This window comes from Lissotriton helveticus, chromosome 6, assembly GCF_964261635.1.
Source record: "Lissotriton helveticus chromosome 6, aLisHel1.1, whole genome shotgun sequence".
Lineage (NCBI taxonomy): Eukaryota > Metazoa > Chordata > Amphibia > Caudata > Salamandridae > Lissotriton > Lissotriton helveticus.
Genome location: NC_136067.1, coordinates 1,681,161,906 through 1,681,180,051, shown reverse-complemented (window position 1 = coordinate 1,681,180,051; position 18,146 = coordinate 1,681,161,906). Strand labels below are relative to the sequence as shown.

The 18,146-nt window shown below is 45.1% G+C and overlaps 1 protein-coding gene across 1 annotated transcript in view; it reads right to left on the bottom strand.

The window, feature by feature from the left end:
* Nucleotides 1-929: 929 nt before the first annotated feature.
* Nucleotides 930-18,146, bottom strand: part of NUP35 (nucleoporin 35) — an 87,686-nt gene continuing 70,469 nt past the window's right edge. The window contains exons 6-9 of the mRNA XM_078649530.1: nucleotides 16,500-16,569; nucleotides 16,253-16,381; nucleotides 6,347-6,511; nucleotides 930-1,570 (exon numbers count right to left, since the gene is read on the bottom strand). Coding sequence (XP_078505656.1) covers nucleotides 1,493-1,570; nucleotides 6,347-6,511; nucleotides 16,253-16,381; nucleotides 16,500-16,569 — 442 coding nt within the window. The 3' untranslated portion in view covers nucleotides 930-1,492. The remainder of the gene's footprint in view (nucleotides 1,571-6,346; nucleotides 6,512-16,252; nucleotides 16,382-16,499; nucleotides 16,570-18,146) is intronic.

Below are 18,146 nucleotides of genomic sequence, written 5' to 3'. Positions count from 1 at the left end.
TACAACAAAGGGGTCTGAGGGAATATTAACGACCAAAGTGCTACAGCCCTCTATCTTCACTACTACCATTGGTCTCTATCTCCAAAGGGAATGAATTAAGTAAAGGTGTGAGTGGATTACCTACAAAGTCGTTCACTGGGCACTTTCAGACCACTGGTAGTGTTCCCATCAGGCAACCAACCTGTACCGCCCTTCATCATTTGGGACAGACATCATAAAGCACACTGGAAGTGGCCCAGTGTGCGATCACGCACAAATGTGCTAAAGTTGTTCTCTATATCCAAACGATTAGCTTTATCACTGAGTAGGTATCAGGGGGTTGCTAACAAGCAGTGCAAAATAATAAATTAAACAGATTAATTAAATCTAAACGGTGATGGTGCTATTAAAAAAGGGTAGAGGAAGGAAAACAGTTTAATAGGGACCTTCCTTTCCCAACATTAAAAACAGTGGAAAAAGGTAGCATCAACAAATAACTACATTGACAGTTATTATGGTCATGGTCGACATGTTTCTGCAGTGTTACCTTGGGCCCAGAGGTCACCTACTGCTTCATCAGGACCTAGTGATTCTACTGCTTGTAGTGAGAATGACATAAAAAAGTGTAAACAATATCACCTTAAGCTCTCCAATTATTTCGGAGAGTAACGCCCCACCTCACCCGGCACCAGCGCAGGTTTCAAGGAACCCCGCTCTGCCCGTCGGTACTCCAGACGTCCTTCTGGGCTGTCTGTGGGAGGTGCCTGAACGTCTGAAGCCGTACACCTGCTACCATGCAGTAAACATTGAGCCTGAATACTTACCCACTGCTCCCACCCTTGCTGAGCCTTTTTATTAGTTGTTTTGCATACATTGAAAGAACCACCACACTTCGATGGATAAACACTTGGCATCACACCAACATTCTTTTAAAGGAATTAAGACTGCAATGTATGCAACACGTTTATTTGTGAATTTACAATAAAATTTTAAAAATATGTAACAAAGAGAAGAACAGACAGTGACAAACATTAAGACCGTGTTCATTACAGGCAATATTCATTTTAAAAGAGCATGTGTTAATCAGGTACGTCTAGAAGTAGGAAAGCAACCAAATAAAGTTTTCCAACGTTAAAAGGTGCTGCTGTACAAAATCTATTAAACATAATTACTTGTGCCATAGCCCACTAACATGTCACAATTTGCACAGTGTCCCTTTGCTTGGGCTTCATTTTAGTCAAAAATATATATTGCTCCTTATTAAATAGGTGTAACGGATGCAGTAGAACCAGCACTTTACTTTCACACCGATGACCGACATGTAGTTATCTTAAAATAACGAGGACCTAGACAATCAACATATTCTGATCACTCCCTCCATGTGCACAGCATTCTAAAAGACCGCCAACTGCCATCCCAGGTAGACAGAGAAAGAATAGTGCTGCCAGTTGGTTATATAACTAACCAAAAAAAGCTGACAAGTTTATATCAGTGAGGCTCTCCCACCTTCGCACTACCATCCAAACATGTATTCCATGGCTTTAGAAACAATGCTATCATCTTTCCTTGGTGTCTGTCGGTCAGCAACAACCTGGTTAAAAAAAAAAAGAAAATTGTGCATTCAGACATGAAAGCAGTAGTTCTTAAGAGTGCACTTGAAAACGGACATTCTCCTCAACTACAATACAGCATGCATTTTGTAAAGGTTACAGTTACATATGAAATAAATGATTAAGGCTTTTAAAGAGCAGATATCCAGGGACACTGGAATTGTGGGTCAGGGAGGGCCAAATTATACAGGTTTTACTACATTATTTGTAATCACAGCACATTTTATGATAGTATTCCCTCATTATGTCATTTTTACACATGTAATCACTATCAGGTCAAAGGTTTCACCTCATTAGCACCCATCGGACACCCAAACACAGAAATAAATAGAAACATGATCAGTCAACCTTTGCGAACTACCTTCCACTGCGCAGCAACGTGTTGCTGCGTTTTTTTAACCTGTCGGTTTGCGATAGAAGCAATTTGTTTTGTCAAAATATTCAGATTGCGCAGTAGATCCTTCACAAATATAATCAATATTTATGCCGCTCCTTTAGCTGACCCGGTTGCCTCTTTTGGTTTTCAGTTTTATGGCTATGCAGACCACGCCCAAATAAATCAGAATGAAAAGGAATCTGAGCCACTTACAAAATCAATTTAAAAACTGTTTTGTGCAAGTCGCATGAATGTGATTGGTCTCCAATTGAATTCAGATAAAACTGAAATACAAGTGTTCAGCAGTGCCTAATTAGTCCTCAGCTTGGTGGCCTCAATCATTGGGGTTGAGCCCTGAACACACTACCACAGCTCGCAACCTGGGTGCTGTATAGGACTCTAAACTGTCCTTATCCCATATTTAAACTCCCGACCACCGGTTTACTAATGATCAAGAAACTAAAAAAGATTCTATCTTTTATTCTGCAACAGGCTAGGCAACCTCCGATTCAAGCCCTCTTTTCCAGACTGGACTACTGCAATGCATTGTATATTGGCATTCAAAGATATTTGATGCAACTCAGGTTATTATAATCGACAATCAAGAGGGGCATCGACAGGCATCTGCTTCGTCCCTAGTTCTACAAATGTGTTCTCATGAGCTGGTGAGCAGAGAAGGTGGTAGAGCAGGGAACATGTCTGTAACATTGTAAATATAGTTCTAGGACTTCGGAACATAGTTATTTTTGCGATTCGGAATGGTGATCTGAAGAAAGCAAGACATTTTTTGAGCAATGTAATGACTAACTGAAAAAATATTAAGTAACATATCTTGATGTTACTTGGAGAATGAAGGATGAGAAGTTAGTGGCCTGATAATACTGCAAACCCACAGTAGGCAATAAAGTGTTACACGCCTGTAGTTGCCACCCCCCTAACTTATAAGGGAGTATCCCATATGGTTGATTAATTCAAACTTGAAGAAACTGCAGTAATAATTTCAGATTTTTATAAAAGAATGAAAATTCGTCTTGTCCCATTTTAGACAATGAGGATAGCTTATTTTATAGGAACCAAAAAATAAAATAGGTGGAGTTGGGAAGAGCTCTTATCCCTTTAGATTAAAATTGATGAGAACATGATCACTCGATTAATTTCAACATCTAGTATACAGCACCATGGATTAATACAATTATACTGGGGAGTGCACCTTCTGTAACTTAAAAAAAAACAAGGTCATTGAAGGACTCTGGTAAAATAGTTACTTTTCACCAGACAAAACAGAAGCCCTCAAGAACAAACTATCAGGCTTTCATAAGTGCAGCAAATCTATGGCTAGCTGCAGTACATCTGATAAAACCACCTATATAATTACAGATCTCAATAAATAAAAATGGATATATTCACCACATGTACTACCCTATATGTGGTTTATATTCTGGAATGCCCCTTGAAATGTTGGCAGTACCGTGTTTCCGGTCCAAAACTGAATCTTAGAACAATGAAGAGCAATCACTTATAAAGATTGCCCATATCCAGTTGCCAGACACTTTCATGAAAAACAGTAATTACTGCAATCAGATTACACTGGCTGTTCATGGATTTTAATCTCTTTCAGGTACCATAAGGTAATGGATTACTGTAAATTCCTTCCTCTTCTATGATTTTCAGGTGCCAATGGTTTCCAACCAGCACTGTGGAAGAGATACACATCTTTTAAAGTACACTTAGTAGGTTTATGCCCACATGGGCTTTAAATTATTTTTTTATGGGCTTGAAAGTAGGTTTCAAATGTTTCCCTCTTGGATTTATTGTGAAAATATTTAGTGCTACCAAACTTGGAGCAATAAGATTTATATGCGGATAATTTGTATAGAATTAATATTGTGACAACATGGAAAAAAACTGACAGTAAAATTCTCCATGTGAATATCTATATATCGGGCATTTAGAGTGAGCAGTCAACACACTGGTTGCTTTGCTACTTTTGGCACAATGTCTGAAGGGTTCAGATGTCAATTAGTAACCGAGCGTCCTGTGTATTTATATACAGTTTTTAAAAATACATTCTTTGTAATAGTGTGCTGTATTTTTCTATTTAAGTTGTAATATATATTTAAGGAAGCAACCTCAGTTCATGGCTCACTTGCTTGTTTGAGAAAGGCAGTGGTGTCAAAACATGTAACTTCTCTGCCTCAAAGTATTTTGAACTACAGCCCTCTAGTGAGTGTCCATAATGGTCTGTTTGAGGAGCCGTAGCATAGATATATTACCTACTGGCGGTCACCTGAAGGTAGTTATATTTACGAGCTTGTTTCTATTCAAAAAGAGTTTTCTTTTGCCAATACCTTTGAGGCGTTCGAAAAATCTGTGTGAAATTTTCCAAACTAATGGTTCATTCAGATCAGCTCCTGTCTTAAAAGTTTCGGGTGATTAATCAAGTGGGAGCCAAGAAAAAAGGGGGTCCCAAAACGTGTTTTCCCCATGTTAATTTTCCAGAAGAAGTTTAGACACGGCTACAGCCCTAAATGCTGAACGGAATTACACCAAATTTGGCAAAAAAAAAGCTCTTGTTTCAGAAAGCAACCTTTTTTTATTTTTTATTTAAATAGTGTAAATCCATTTAGTAGTGCCTGAGAAATTCAAAAAATAAAAATGTATATACCTGAGGGCCTAGGAGTGTTTGTGAACCCTCCTGAGCACGAGCTTCACTATGATCTCCTGAGCACGAGCTTCACTATGATTGGGTGCCAACACTCCAAATCAGGAAGTGTTGGCAGCCATCTTGTGACTTGGTAAAACAGAGTAACAAGACAGTAAAAACAAAACAAAAAAAAATGGATAAGGAAGAAAAGGGGGTAGGGTAGAAACACCCTGACCTCCTAAAAGGCCTGCTTGTGGAACCGCCAGGGCCAAAAAAAGCATAAAAACATTAAACACTTTTTGGGACGAATTCGCACTGGGTGCGCTAATCAGACCGAAGACTTTTTTTTAAACGAAGTGCGGGCTTCTGTGCTTCCTTGCTTTGAGGGCCAGGTCCTGGGGGCAATGTTTCAATAATGTGCAGGAGCCCACCCCCTCCCTGGGTCTTAATTTATTACACGGGGCCCGTCACCTCCCCGGGGCTTTATTAATTATGGGGGGGCCTCGCAAGCCCCCCCCCCCCCCCCAAGCCCCAGGGACCACCACCTCCCTGTGGCTTTGTACTCAAAGGGAGGGGGGATCCCGACCCCCTCCTAGAGCCCTCTATGGCCCTGGGGACCGCCACCCCTCAGGGCCAGCAACTGCAATGTCCCAGGGTGCACACCCCCGGGACATTGCTGTGTGCAGGAACAGAGAGAACAGGAAACCTGCTCTTGCTTCCAAGAAGCAAAGCCAAATTGCTTTTGGACAAGGGGAGCTTCATGTCAGCAGCTCCCCTTGTCTAAAACCAATTCCGGCTTCCGCAGGAGCGGGGAGGACGACTGGGAGCGGGGAGGACGACTGGGACCGCTGAGGCATTGGGGCTCCCCCTGCGGTCCACAACGTGAGTGAGGGGCTCGGGGGATTTTTCACAGCTTTTATTTTGCCGCATCTTTTATCTGTATTAGTTTGATTCTGGTAGAAGGGATATATAGTATTTACAGAAATTCCATGCCTGATAAAAACAAGGTGCATTCAGCGACCTTTTGTCATCTTTCACATGTTCCATTACAGTGATTTAATGGGTAATTTTGCCTGAAACCCTGGTTTCAGACCAGCACCTCTCTCTCGAAGGACATCACACAGGCGTCCCACCACAACCTATAGGCCCATGGTTCACTGCCTCCGGATTATGATCCCCCATCTGTATTAAGGCCTGTATGTTTCTCGATCTGTGTTCCCTTTTGAGTCTGTTTGAATGCAGTACACAAAAGGCAAGTCTACTAGCTTTGCCTCCGCTTATCCTTAGAGCAGCAGGGTGCATTAATGAAAGACAAAATGTTGGCTTTTTCGCTTCAGGACTAGAGGCAATCGATGTTCCAAAACAAATTCAGGTAGAAACAGGAAGGCCTAAACTGTTTTGTCAACAGTTCTCAGTGAAACTTAAATCCCTAAATCAACAGGAGCCGAAGCAACTCTGGTGCATTAAGGCTCTTTAATTACCCTCAACCGTGTTATTGGTCTCTCACTTGTGTAACTCTAGCTTCCAATTCCCTTTTGCCAGGTCGTACGGGAATAAAACCCGTAACAGTGACCTTAATGCCCAAGTTAGATGACTTCAAAAGTTGCATGAATCAATAAATACGAAAGAACCCATTTAATAAATGTAACACATTTACACTTACAGGAAAGCGCTTCGTACCACGCACATTAAACATAAGAACTGCAAAAAGTAACTTTTGCAACAACACTTCAGTACCTGATATTCACTGGTTGATGCTTTGTACGCTGCAGAAAGTGGTCGCATTGTAGTTGTTCTAGGAGTTGTAGCAGGTTGTACAGGCGTGCCAATTGTTTTCACTGGTGGGGTGAAGACTGAGGATGTGGAACACGTGGAAAACCTGTCACAGCTTTCCATTACACTCTAGAAAATAAATATTTTATTAAAACAAGACATGCAACATTATGAAGGGTTTTATGCTAAATTGCGGTTACAGAACATTTTTACCCTCGGTGGCCCATGGAAACAATGAGTTTTGGAAAGCAAACTCCTAGAGGCTGCAGTGATTTGCTACCCTAGATTTGGGTACGGTTGTTGAAAAGGGACATCAAGGCTGTGAAAGGTTAAAAAGGTTAGAGTATTTTGGGCTTGGACTTAGAGAGATGTATTTAATTACCTGTAACAGTGCTTCTCCAGGATTGGCATGGTTCATAGATTTACAGGCTTCTGCATGTCAAACTGTAGATCAGGGACACATTTTGTGTAGCAGAGTGTGCCCCCCCCTGAGATCTTGGGGCATTCCCACTCAAGGAGGTATCATTGTATGAATAACTGGCATTATTTAAATCAACCAGCTTCCCTTACCACACTACAGTAAATCATTATTTGTGGGAGGGGTTGGAGTGGTAGTGATAAGGTAGATGAGCTAAGGAGAGTTATATGGAGTAGTTTCTGTCCTGTAACTCCAGTTCTGTAGTAGGGGTATCTGTTATAGTCATAATCTAGTGAATAGTCCCGCCCATCTGCGTGGACCCCGGAGCAATCAAAAATAATCTCTTAAGGTGTCGAAAAATGCAGAACTGCACAGACACAAGAGAGAATTAAAGACAGAAAATGCAGCCTATATCCACAGGCTACACGGTCCTGTACTTCAACTAGAAATTCCACCAAAAATCCACAAACAACAAATCCTGTCCAGATTTCCCCTGCTTTAACAGCAAAAACCCTCTGGAATGATAGAGAGAAAGACCTGGACAGACAAGCCCCATAGGCTGCCAATATGTGGCTCAAAACAGGATACTGTGCCTTTAAGAGAACCTTCAAGAACTTCACAGTATCCCAGAATGCACTGCAGGTCCCTTTTACTTTCAGTTCTTTTTGAAGGCGTGACACGCCAGACCTGTAGCATTCCTTACATGCATATCTCTCTCCACCGGGGAGGAGGGCGGGCGCTTATGACTATAACAGAGATACCCCTACTACAGAACTGGAGTTACAGGACAGAAACTACTCCTTCTGTAGTAGGGGATCTCTGTGTATAGTCATAATCTAGTGAATAGAATGGCAAGCCCATCCCCACACCCAAGCGGTGGTGGAGAAAAGAGAAACAACACCACTACTGTGCGAACAGATTTCGCAGCGAAGCCTGCCCAACCTGAGCGTCTGCCCTGGCATCAGTGTCCAGGCAGTAATGCTTAGCAAAGGTATGGACCGACTTCCAAGTGGCCGCCTTGCCGATTTCTGCAATAGGAACATTACGGAGCAAAGCAGTCGTGGCAGCTTTGCCCCTGGTGGAATGAGCCTTAGGTTTACCCCCTAAGGTCTTACCAGCTTTTTGGTAACACAACTGTATACAGGACACAATCCACATAGAAATGGACTGTTTAGAGGTAGCAAGACCTGTCCTGACTGAGCCATAATTGATAAACAATTGGTCTGACCTACGAATATCCTTGGTCTTATCCAGATAGAATTTCAACACCCTCCTGACATCCAGGGAATGCAGTGACCTTTCCGCTGGAGAGGAAGGATTCTGAAAAAACGTAGGCAAAGTTATGGTCTGATTAACATGAAAGTCAGATATAACTTTAGGAAGAAATTTAGGGTGAGTACGCATAACAACCTTAGCAGCATGAAATACAGTATAAGGTTCTTGGCAACACAACGCCTGAATTTCACTCACCCTGCGGGCCGATGTAATGGCCACGAGGAACGCCGCCTTCCAGGACAGGTGCTGCAACGAAGCCTTATGAATAGATTCAAAAGGCTCCTTCATCAATCTGGACAGCACCACATTCAATTCCCATGAAGGCGAAGGAAGCCGGACAGGAGGGAACACTTTCTTCAAGCCTTCCAAAAAATCTTTGATCACAGGGATCTGAAAGAAGGAAGTCTGTGAAGGGCATTTCCTGTAGGCAGTCAAAGCATTGGAATGGACATTAAGGCCAGACTGCGCCAGATGTAGCAGATATGGAAGGATGACATCTTCCTTACACGTCGATTGGGTCATAGTTCTTGGACTTGCACCAGATGCAAAACCTCTTCCACTTGTAAGCATAAGAAGTCCTAGTGGAAGGTCGCTTAGCCTCCTTCAGTATGTCCATGCAATCTTCTGGTAGATTCAGATGGCCATATTGCACTAACTCAGGAGCCATGCCGCCAAACTCAAAGACGAGAGGTTGGGGTGCAACATCTGCCCCCCAAACTTCGTGAGAAGGTCCGGCCTGCACGGCAGCCGTATGTGAGGAAGGAGCGACCGGTAAGGTAGGTTCATGAACCACCACTGTCTGGGCCATTCCGGGGCAATCAGGATCATCCATGCCCTGGACTGGGACAGTTTAATGAGCACCGCCGGAATCAGGGGAATGGGTGGAAAAGCTGTTCGACCAGTTGATCCATAGCGCATTCCCCACCTTCCCTGGTTGGTAGTACCTGGAGGCGAAGTCTCGGCATTTGCTGTTTTCGGCGGTGGTGAACAGATCTATGTCTGGAGTCCCCCACCTTGCGAAGACTTCTCCTAGTACTTCTTCGTTTATGACCCATTCGTGGTTTTGCTGGATCAGTCTGCTCAGTGCGTCTGCCTGAACATTCTGCACACCTGGTAGATGGGTGGCCGTTATCGTCAGTCCCCTGGCCAGAAGCCAGTGCAAGATCGCCTGCGCCTCCTGCGACAGAGTGGGCGATCTCGACCCCCCCTGCTTGTTGAGGTAATACATCGTGGTCGTATTGTCCGTCTGAACAAGCAACGAGTTGGTCCGGAAGGACGGAAGAAAGGCCTTCAGTGCCAAGTGAACAGCTCTGAGTTCCAGGAAATTGATGTGGTACGTGGACTCCGTCTGGGACCATGTCCCTTGAAACTGTAGGTCTCTAGAGTGTGCCCCCCAGCCGTGGAGAGACGCATCAGTCACAATAGTCTGCGTGGGAATGTCCTTGTGGAAGGGAACCCCTCTCAGGAGATTCTGCGCTGAACACCACCACTTCAGAGACTGAAGAGCATGCAGAGACAGTTGTATTTTGTCGTCCCAAGATCCTTTCCTCTGATCCCACTGATCCTCCAAGCACTCCTGCAAAGGTCTCATGTGCAGCCGTGCGTGTGGCGTGAGGAAGATACAAGAGGCCATCGACCCCAGTAGAGAAGACACCGTCCTCACTGTTGTAGATGGAGCGGTCATAAGAGCCTGAGCCTTCCGAAGGAGTGATAACCGTCTCTCCTCCGAAGGAGACACGCTTGCTGACAGCGTATTGATGGAGGCTCCCAAGTACTGAATGCACTGGACCGGAGTCGGGACAGACTTGGACATGTTGATGTGCAACCCCAGCTTGTTCAAGAGAACGCACGTCTTCCATAAGTGCGCTTGAGCTTCCAAGAAGGAGGAGGCCTTGATCAACCATCGTCCAGGTACGGGTAGACAAACACCCTGTTCTTCCTTAGGTGTGCGGCTACCACTGCCATGCACTTAGAGAATGTCCTGGGCGCGGACTTCAATCCGAATGGCAGTACTGTGTACTGATAATGATTGCCGCAGACTTGGAATCGCAGGAACTTCCTGTGTTTGTGTGCAATGGGCACATGGAAGTATGCATCCTGAAGATCTATGGCACACAGCCAGTCTCACTGTTGCAGCTGAGGATAAATCTGATGCAACGACAGCATGCAAAACTTCTCTCTGCGAATCCACTTGTTTGCTTGTCGCAAATCCAGAATGTGCCTGAACTCGTTCTTGTCCTTCTTGCGGACCAGAAAGAACCGGGAGTACAGACCTCTTCCTCTTTGAGACAGAGGTACGTCTTCTATCGCCTTCTTCCTCAACAGGATATCGGCCTCTGTCTGGAGCTCGCGCAGCTGAAACTGCGAGCTGACTGGAGGGAGGGATCGATGGAGGAGGGCCGGTGAACCGAAGACTATCTATTGCAAACAATATTCAGCACCCACTTGTCCTGAGTAATTTTTCTCCACTCTGCCAGAAAAAATTGGACGCTTCCCCCCCACCGGAGCGGGTAACGGATGAAGGGGAAGTAACAGCTCAGGGTCGAGACCCGGCCGCGCCCTTGTTCGCTGTAGAGAACTGCTGACCTCCCCTACCCTTCTGGCATTTCTGGAAGGGCCTCCGGAACTGCTGCTGTTGCTGCTGCTGTCCTGAAGCCTGTCCTCGCCCTCGGCCCTGCACTCCGAACCGTCTCTGGAACGGGCGGTAGGCTCTTTTCTTTGGGCTTCTCCAAGCCCACAGCCGTCAGAGTCTCTGCCTCTGCCTTCATGCGGGCCATCTCATCATCCGCATGTTTTCCGAACAGGGTCTCCCCCGAGATGGGCAGATTAGCCACTCGCTGCTGAGCCTCCGGCTTGAGTGATGTGAGCCTGAGCCAAGCATGGCGTCGCTGGTTGATCCCATGACAGTAACCATGGGCCGCCAACAGGGAACCATCCGCAGCCGCGCTGATAACCTGGTTCGAAACCAGCATCCCTTCCTTCAGGATCTCTAGGAAATCCTTCCTCTTGTCACGTGGCAGGAGTTCCGTGAACTGCTGGAGAGATTCCCACAGGGAACGATCGTACCGTCCCAGCAGAGCCGTATCGCTAGCGGTCTTCATGGCCGTAGCTGCTGTCCCACAAGCCTTTCTGCCATTAGAGTCGATCCATCGGCTCTCCTTATCCGAAGGCACGGTAGAAGACAGAGGTAGAATGCTGTTTTCTGGCTGCCGTCACTAACGGAATCCGGAACCGGGTCAGACCTTAGAAAAGCCGGGTCGGAATCCGGAGCCCTATATTTCTTCAGCAGACGGGATGGAGCAGCTCTCGTTACTGCAGGCGTAAGGAACATCTCCTCCGCTGGCTCTATCAAGCCTGGCACGAGCGGCAGCAGAGGGCGAGACAAATGTTTCTTGTGAAGTGTCTCAAAGATCACGGACGTCGTAGGTGTGGGAGCAGTCACCGTGATTACTAATTTCGCTGCACCCCTCAGGAGAACATCCTGGAACGTGCGGATGTCATCCACGGGAGACACCCTAGTCCCCGGGGAGTCTGACAAGGTCGGGGAGTAGGACCTGGTTCTGGAAGAGTCAGTGCGGGACCGTGATCCGCGCCTCCTGGACCTCGTCGAGGATCTGTGACGGCTGCGCGACCTCCCTTTCCGTCCAGAGCGGGATCGCGACTTCCGTGGCTTTGGTCGTCCTGCCGGTTCCACCGGGACAGGAGACTGTGGCTTGGGTGGTCCCCTCGGCCGAGGGTCCCTTTCGGAGGAGTCGGGTACCAGGGCAGGGGAACCGACCTCGGGGGAAGCGGTGGAGGCTTGTCAACCGGCAGCTGAGGCGGAGGCTGGGGCGGTGGAGGTGGAAGAGGCGGCGGGGTAGGCACCCGCGGAGGAAGCCCTCTCGGCAAAGGAGGCGGAGGAGGAGGCGTCGCTGTCCCCGGCTTAGGAGGGGTATACACAAGGGAGTACACCGAGCACGGTGACTCGCCCTCCTTATCAGGCTGGGATGTGGGAGTCTCTCCTAGGCACTGGACGCCTGTCAGACTGACTCCTGGCGCCCAAACTCCTTCTGCGCCATTCCTGCGTCGAAGAACGGTGACCCGACGGCGAGCATCGGCCCCTCGATGTCGAACTGCGCTTCCGACGGCAACGCCTGTCCCTCGACGGCGAACGCTTCCGCCTCGACGGCGATCTCCATCGCCTCGACGTCGATCGTCTTCGCCTCGACGGCTTCCTGTGCCTCGACGGCGATCTCTTCCTCGACGGCCATCTCTTGTGCCTCGACGGCCATCTCTTGTGCCTCGACGGCCATCTCTTGCGCCTCGACGGCGATCGCCCCCTCGACGCCGATCTTCTCCTTTTCGCCGACGGCGAACGGCGGTGTCGCCACGGCGGCGAGCGCCGATGCCGGGCCACCCGTCGACGTAGAGTCCGACGCCGCCGACGACGAAACGGTCACCGGTGACGTTGACGGCGGTCTGTTCAGCTCCTTAGATGTCGAACGTCGATGCCGCTTCGACCCAGAGCCCTGGGGAGACGGGGAACAGACTGTAGTCATCCCTCTCGACGCTGTAGTCGATGCAATCGACGCCGACTGAGAATGGGGACGCTTTCTGGACTTCCTGCCTCTGGGGAGCCCCCCCAGAGGCCTCAGCATGGGCAGATGAAGCCCCTCCAGACCCACCTCGTGCTTGCAGTCTTCTCTCCTCCATGCCTTGGAGCCTGATCTTCTTTCTGTCTCTCAGGGTCCTGGTTGTAAATCCCTGGCAGATCTCACACTCATCAGGGTTATGAGAGGAGAGAAGGCAGAGGATACACACATCATGTGGGTCAGTCTTGGCCTTCTTCCTGGAACACTCCGGGCATTTGTCAAATAATGCAGGCATATTTCGACAAAAAGACTGCCCCAAAAGCACACCAAAGAAGAATTAACCAAAGTACTTTGAACAAAGTACCAAAAAACACTTGAAAAAGTGAGAAATCACAAAAATAAATCCCAAAAGGGAGAGCTCAATGCTCCAGGGTCCTGCTAGCAGGAGCCGGAAAAAAGAACTGAAAGTAAAAGGGACCTGCACTGCATTCTGGGATACTGTGAAGTTCTGGAAGGTTCTCTTAAAGGCACAGTATCCTGTTTTGAGCCACATAATGGCAGCCTATGGGGCTTGTCTGTCCAGGTCTTTCTATCATTCCAGGGTGTTTTTGCTCTTAAAGCAAGGGAAATCTGGACAGGCTTTGCTGTTTGTGGATTTTTGGTGGAATTTCTAGTTGAAGTACTGGACAGTGTAGCCTGTGGACATAGGCTGCATTATCTGTCTTTAATTCTCTCTTAAGTGTCTGTGCAGTTCTGCATTTTTCGACACCTTAAGAGATTTTTGATTGCTCAGGGGTCCACGCACGTGGGCGGGACTATTCACTAGATTATGACTATACACAGAGATCCCCTACTACAGAAGTTAACTTATAAGTTTTCCAGCGGGTTATCTTTCAAAGACTATCTACATCTTTTTTTAAAGAAGGGGTTAGGAGAGCTGTGCGGCAATCGCACCAATGAAACAGAATGACAGAACACATCCAACTGCCAAAACAGGGAATCACTTAATTAAAAAAAATGCGAAAACTCAGATGCCAATCATTTATTTGATGAAGAACATCCAACCGCACCCATGTGAGAAAAAAACAAAACTGAGGTATGGAAAGGGGTGGACTTATGCAAGGTGGGGCTCAGGTGATGGATGAGACCGCCCCTCCCTAGCTTCAGTGGTCTTCTAGGAAAGTCTGGAGCAGGTGCTCATCTTGCAGAAACAAAACATTAATTATGACTAAAAACCTTTCCATGGAGAATTAAAAAAATAAAAATTAAGTAAGATAGTGTATAGCTTGAGTCTGAAAACGAAGTATATATCACTAGCCGGTCTGCATAGGCTTTAATAAAAAAATAAAAAAAACACACAACATGGACCCAACAGAGCTCTGAAAGCTTATCTTCTGAATTCTGCTGAAAGCATTACAGGATGCCAATGAAGCACTGTGCAAGGATGATCCATGTGGTGATCACACTTAGAAGACAGTTTCATCTACAGTTCTTGCATTCATGCTGGCATAATGATCTGTATGGATGAGAAGACAATCAGCCCTAAGGCTCTCCACATCACCCAGCTTGATTATCACTAACTGGCTGTGTAAAACACATGCTGTGGTCTTTTCCAAAACGTGGCAGAGTAATAAAAAGCCCTAACATCACGCACCAATGGCGATTCAAGCACACTTTCATGTTTATCCTAAGGAGGATCGAAAATTCAAACTATGCTCAAATCTTTTGATAATTGTCTTCTATTGAAAGATTGCCTTTTTGTCCAACCAGTCCTAGTCCTCTTGGATACCTCGTTCATGAATGCCTACTTGATACAAAAGAATCACCTTACCATCACAGTCAACAACCAAACAGATAACATCCTGCTGAATAGAAGGTATGAACCATAACAGACTACGGTATAGTCTGTTCATCCTGTTCCTCAGGCACCCAGCTATGCGGGGCACCACTGCCCACAGCATACTCTGCAGGACACAAAAACTCTGAAGTGCTCTGGACCGAAGCTGAAATGGAACCCTGCATTTAACTCTGAAGGGAAAGCCCAAACTAGTGCAACATCAGGACCAGCATTTGCATAGTATCTTCCATTTCTAAGGCTTCAGAAGGCAGTTCGAGATAACTAGCCATTTGATCTGTGGGAATACAAATGTTGGCACACAATAACGATCTAGTGCAAGAGAAACAAAACACTAGCTCTCTTTTTTATAAAAGACCAATAAAATGTAATCTTGAGGGATTAGTTTGATTGAAAAGAGGAACTACTATTGTGGGTTTAAATATGCAGCCTGGCATACTTTAAGAGAAGGTTGTGTTGAAAGAAGGAGACAATGGATGAGTGCTCCAATTTGTTTTACATACATAGTCCGCACTATATGCACACTTCGTATGGAACATCTGTAGCTAGAGTATGCCACAATTCTCAAGTAGAGAAACATACAAGTAAAAAAAAAAAAAAAACCTGCATGTTGAAAACCTGTTAAAATATAAAAAGCACTAAAGTACAAAGTTTGGTCAGAACGGTAGTCCACGGTAGGCTTTAGTTCAACCTAATCCGAAGAATAAATGAAAATGTAGAAAGTCACTTCTACTTAAGGTAAATTATCTTTCTTATTTCGGTTACTTCCCAAGACAATATTGCAACTTAATAAGGAAGGAAGGAAGCTAGCAAAGAGGTTTCAACTAACACCAAGCCTCAGCAAGTAAGAGCAGACATTTAGAGACAAATCAAGCAATGTAATCTTATCCACATCAAACCTCAGCATAAGGAATTGAAACTGGAGACTAAAACTTCAATTCTGTAATCTGGTCACCATAATTGTCATTCAGAGTTACTGAATGGAAGCTCACTCATCCTCATTTCTCCAATACTGCCATCAGTATTTAGCATCACCTAGTTCAGCTAAGATCATTTGGATAAAGTCTACCAAAAAGATTCAAAGTTGTGAATCCACTACATACGTATGGCACTGCACACCAGAAACCATAACCTCGGTAGGAACTCTTTATTCACGGAATGGCAGGAGTTGTAGGAAGGAGGCTTCAGGAACCACATTAATGACAGGGTTTTGATCAGACCAGGTTACGTCTTCTTGTGTGAATGAGGTGCAATACAGACTAACTACATCCCTTCCTTTTTGCAATACCACAAGTAAAAGGACACCCTCCATAGACCTTTATCAAAACAAGTTCAAGATCTGAAGAAAAACGCACATTAAAATTATTGCCAAACATGACACAGTGACCATTATATCACAAAGGACATCAACTTGTAAGGGCAGCCCTGGTAGGTCAAATACAGGCATGCACAGAAGGAAGCCAGTCTACAGGTCACATTCACTACAATACTACTGCTCCATCAGAAAATGTAAAACTGCTGAGGATGTAGGTGACTGGTTCATTTGCAGCCGAGTGAACCTTAATACAAAGGCTTGACAGTGCTTTTAAAGCCAACAGTTATTGCACCAGTCAACAGAACCTATAAGCTCAAGAAACAAAGCTACGCCCATTATCACCCTCTATCAAGCAACACATAATGGAATTTGATACAGAGGGACGCACCCAGCGCTAAAATAGAATGTATTCACACCTAAACTAGAAAGCACTTACTTTATCTATGCAAGGCTTGACCCCAACCATTATAGATTCACCAAACACCCTTCCATCTTTGCTCAAGGCTTTTCTGGCCTGCAATTTGGACTGGTACTGAATGTGCATCCAATTTCCTGTGTTAGACATCTGCAAAGAGATTGAAATAAAAAAATAAAAAAAGATAAAGTCTTTAAACGGGGAACAATTTCTTAAACTAAAAATAATAATTTACATAGTTCTTTATTGGAGATTTTAGTCTTCTTACCACATGCTTTAAAATGTTTCCATACTGTGCAAACTGTAGCAGAATGTAGGAAGCAGACGCCTGCGGAAAACTTAAAATAAAATTTAAAAAATCTCAATTAAAATATGTGAGAGAAAACAGAACTTAAGGGACAATCAACAACCTTGACTAAAATGAACAAATACATACTTTATGGGGCTAATGTATAAGTGGCGGGTTAAGGGCAGGTTGAAATCTCACAATCAAAGGATTTGGACAGCAGTACTATCCCATGGGTTTGACAGACTTCACAGGTTCGAGCAGCAGAGCTATGGCTTATGTAAGAAGACATTTTACAGATTCAGGCAGCAGCCGTATTCCTTAGTGTACCCCCTTCTTGCAGGCTTAGTGTTCACAATGATAAACTCATACAAAGTAGGAAATATGGACAATTAAGTATGTACACAGGAGTCATAAACTGGCAGTCACAGCACCACGTATTGTCCTTTTATAAACAATGAAACGATGGAACATCACAAATTAAGTATACCCAGCTCATCAATATCCTGTTTAAGTATATTTTGGAAATGAACGAATGGGGTCTCTCTTGGCATATGAATGTCTTCTGCAGGGCACATGAGCCTGTATCCCTGCCCAGAGTGCCTGACTGCTTGTAAAACTAGTATCCTGGCTTTGTTTGCTCAAGCTAATCTAATGTGTGCACAAAGGCCTAGGCTTGCCACTATGATAATGTGGAAATAGGAGGTCCAGAACCTGTTCATTGACCTGGGGGTACTCCAAGCAAGCCATTATAAATAGCAAAAGACTAATGTCCATGCCCAAGGTGCATCAGAAAGCGGTGGTGGCTGTCTATCCTGTTTTGGTAATCAGTAGTATGACCAGATATTTTTCTATGTCACAGGGAATGTGGTCTAGTGACCCCTCTTGCCTAAGGTTTTGAAGTTATGTGACTGCCCAGAACCTAACTATCTTGTGTGCACAGTTGAATGTGCAGCGCATGTGTGGTAGTAGAACTGTGTGTGTACTAGGAGTCTAATTAATGGCACCACAGTGATGCATTTTAGATGGGCCTAGTTTAGCATGGCACATGATGTGAGGATATGGACAGCTTTCACATATCGGAAGTGTACTTTCTGCACTTGTGTCTGAAGGGTGGAGTCCAAGAACCTGAAGTGGGAGAAGATGGATAGAGATGGCTTCCTTAAGAAGTTCAATGAGGACCTTTTCGACAACAGACGGTTGATTCACTTTTTCTCGCTACTGGTATTTGGTTCCTAAAAGTAGTAAGACTGCAGTTTAAGGTGAAGCAGCTTCTAGGCAGAAAGCATACAGCAAGCTTGCACTGTATGAATAATGCACTAGAAAGTCTTCCAACAATTCAGTTCAACAATTTTCTCAATAGAAATACAAACATTTACAGGATATATATAAGTAAGAATATATCTGAGCAAAAGTAAGAATATATCTGAGAAGAGTGGGGGAAAATTCAGGTTAATAACTACCTTTTCCCAAGATGCCGCTTTTCTGAACAAAACCATCAAGAAAAGCTGGCATATTTTGCAGACTGATCACCTTCTGAAGGATGACTTACCAGCCAATCCCCAGATTACTTATCGGAAGGCTCGTTCAATTAAGAATGATCTGGTTCAGAGCTATCTGATAGAACCT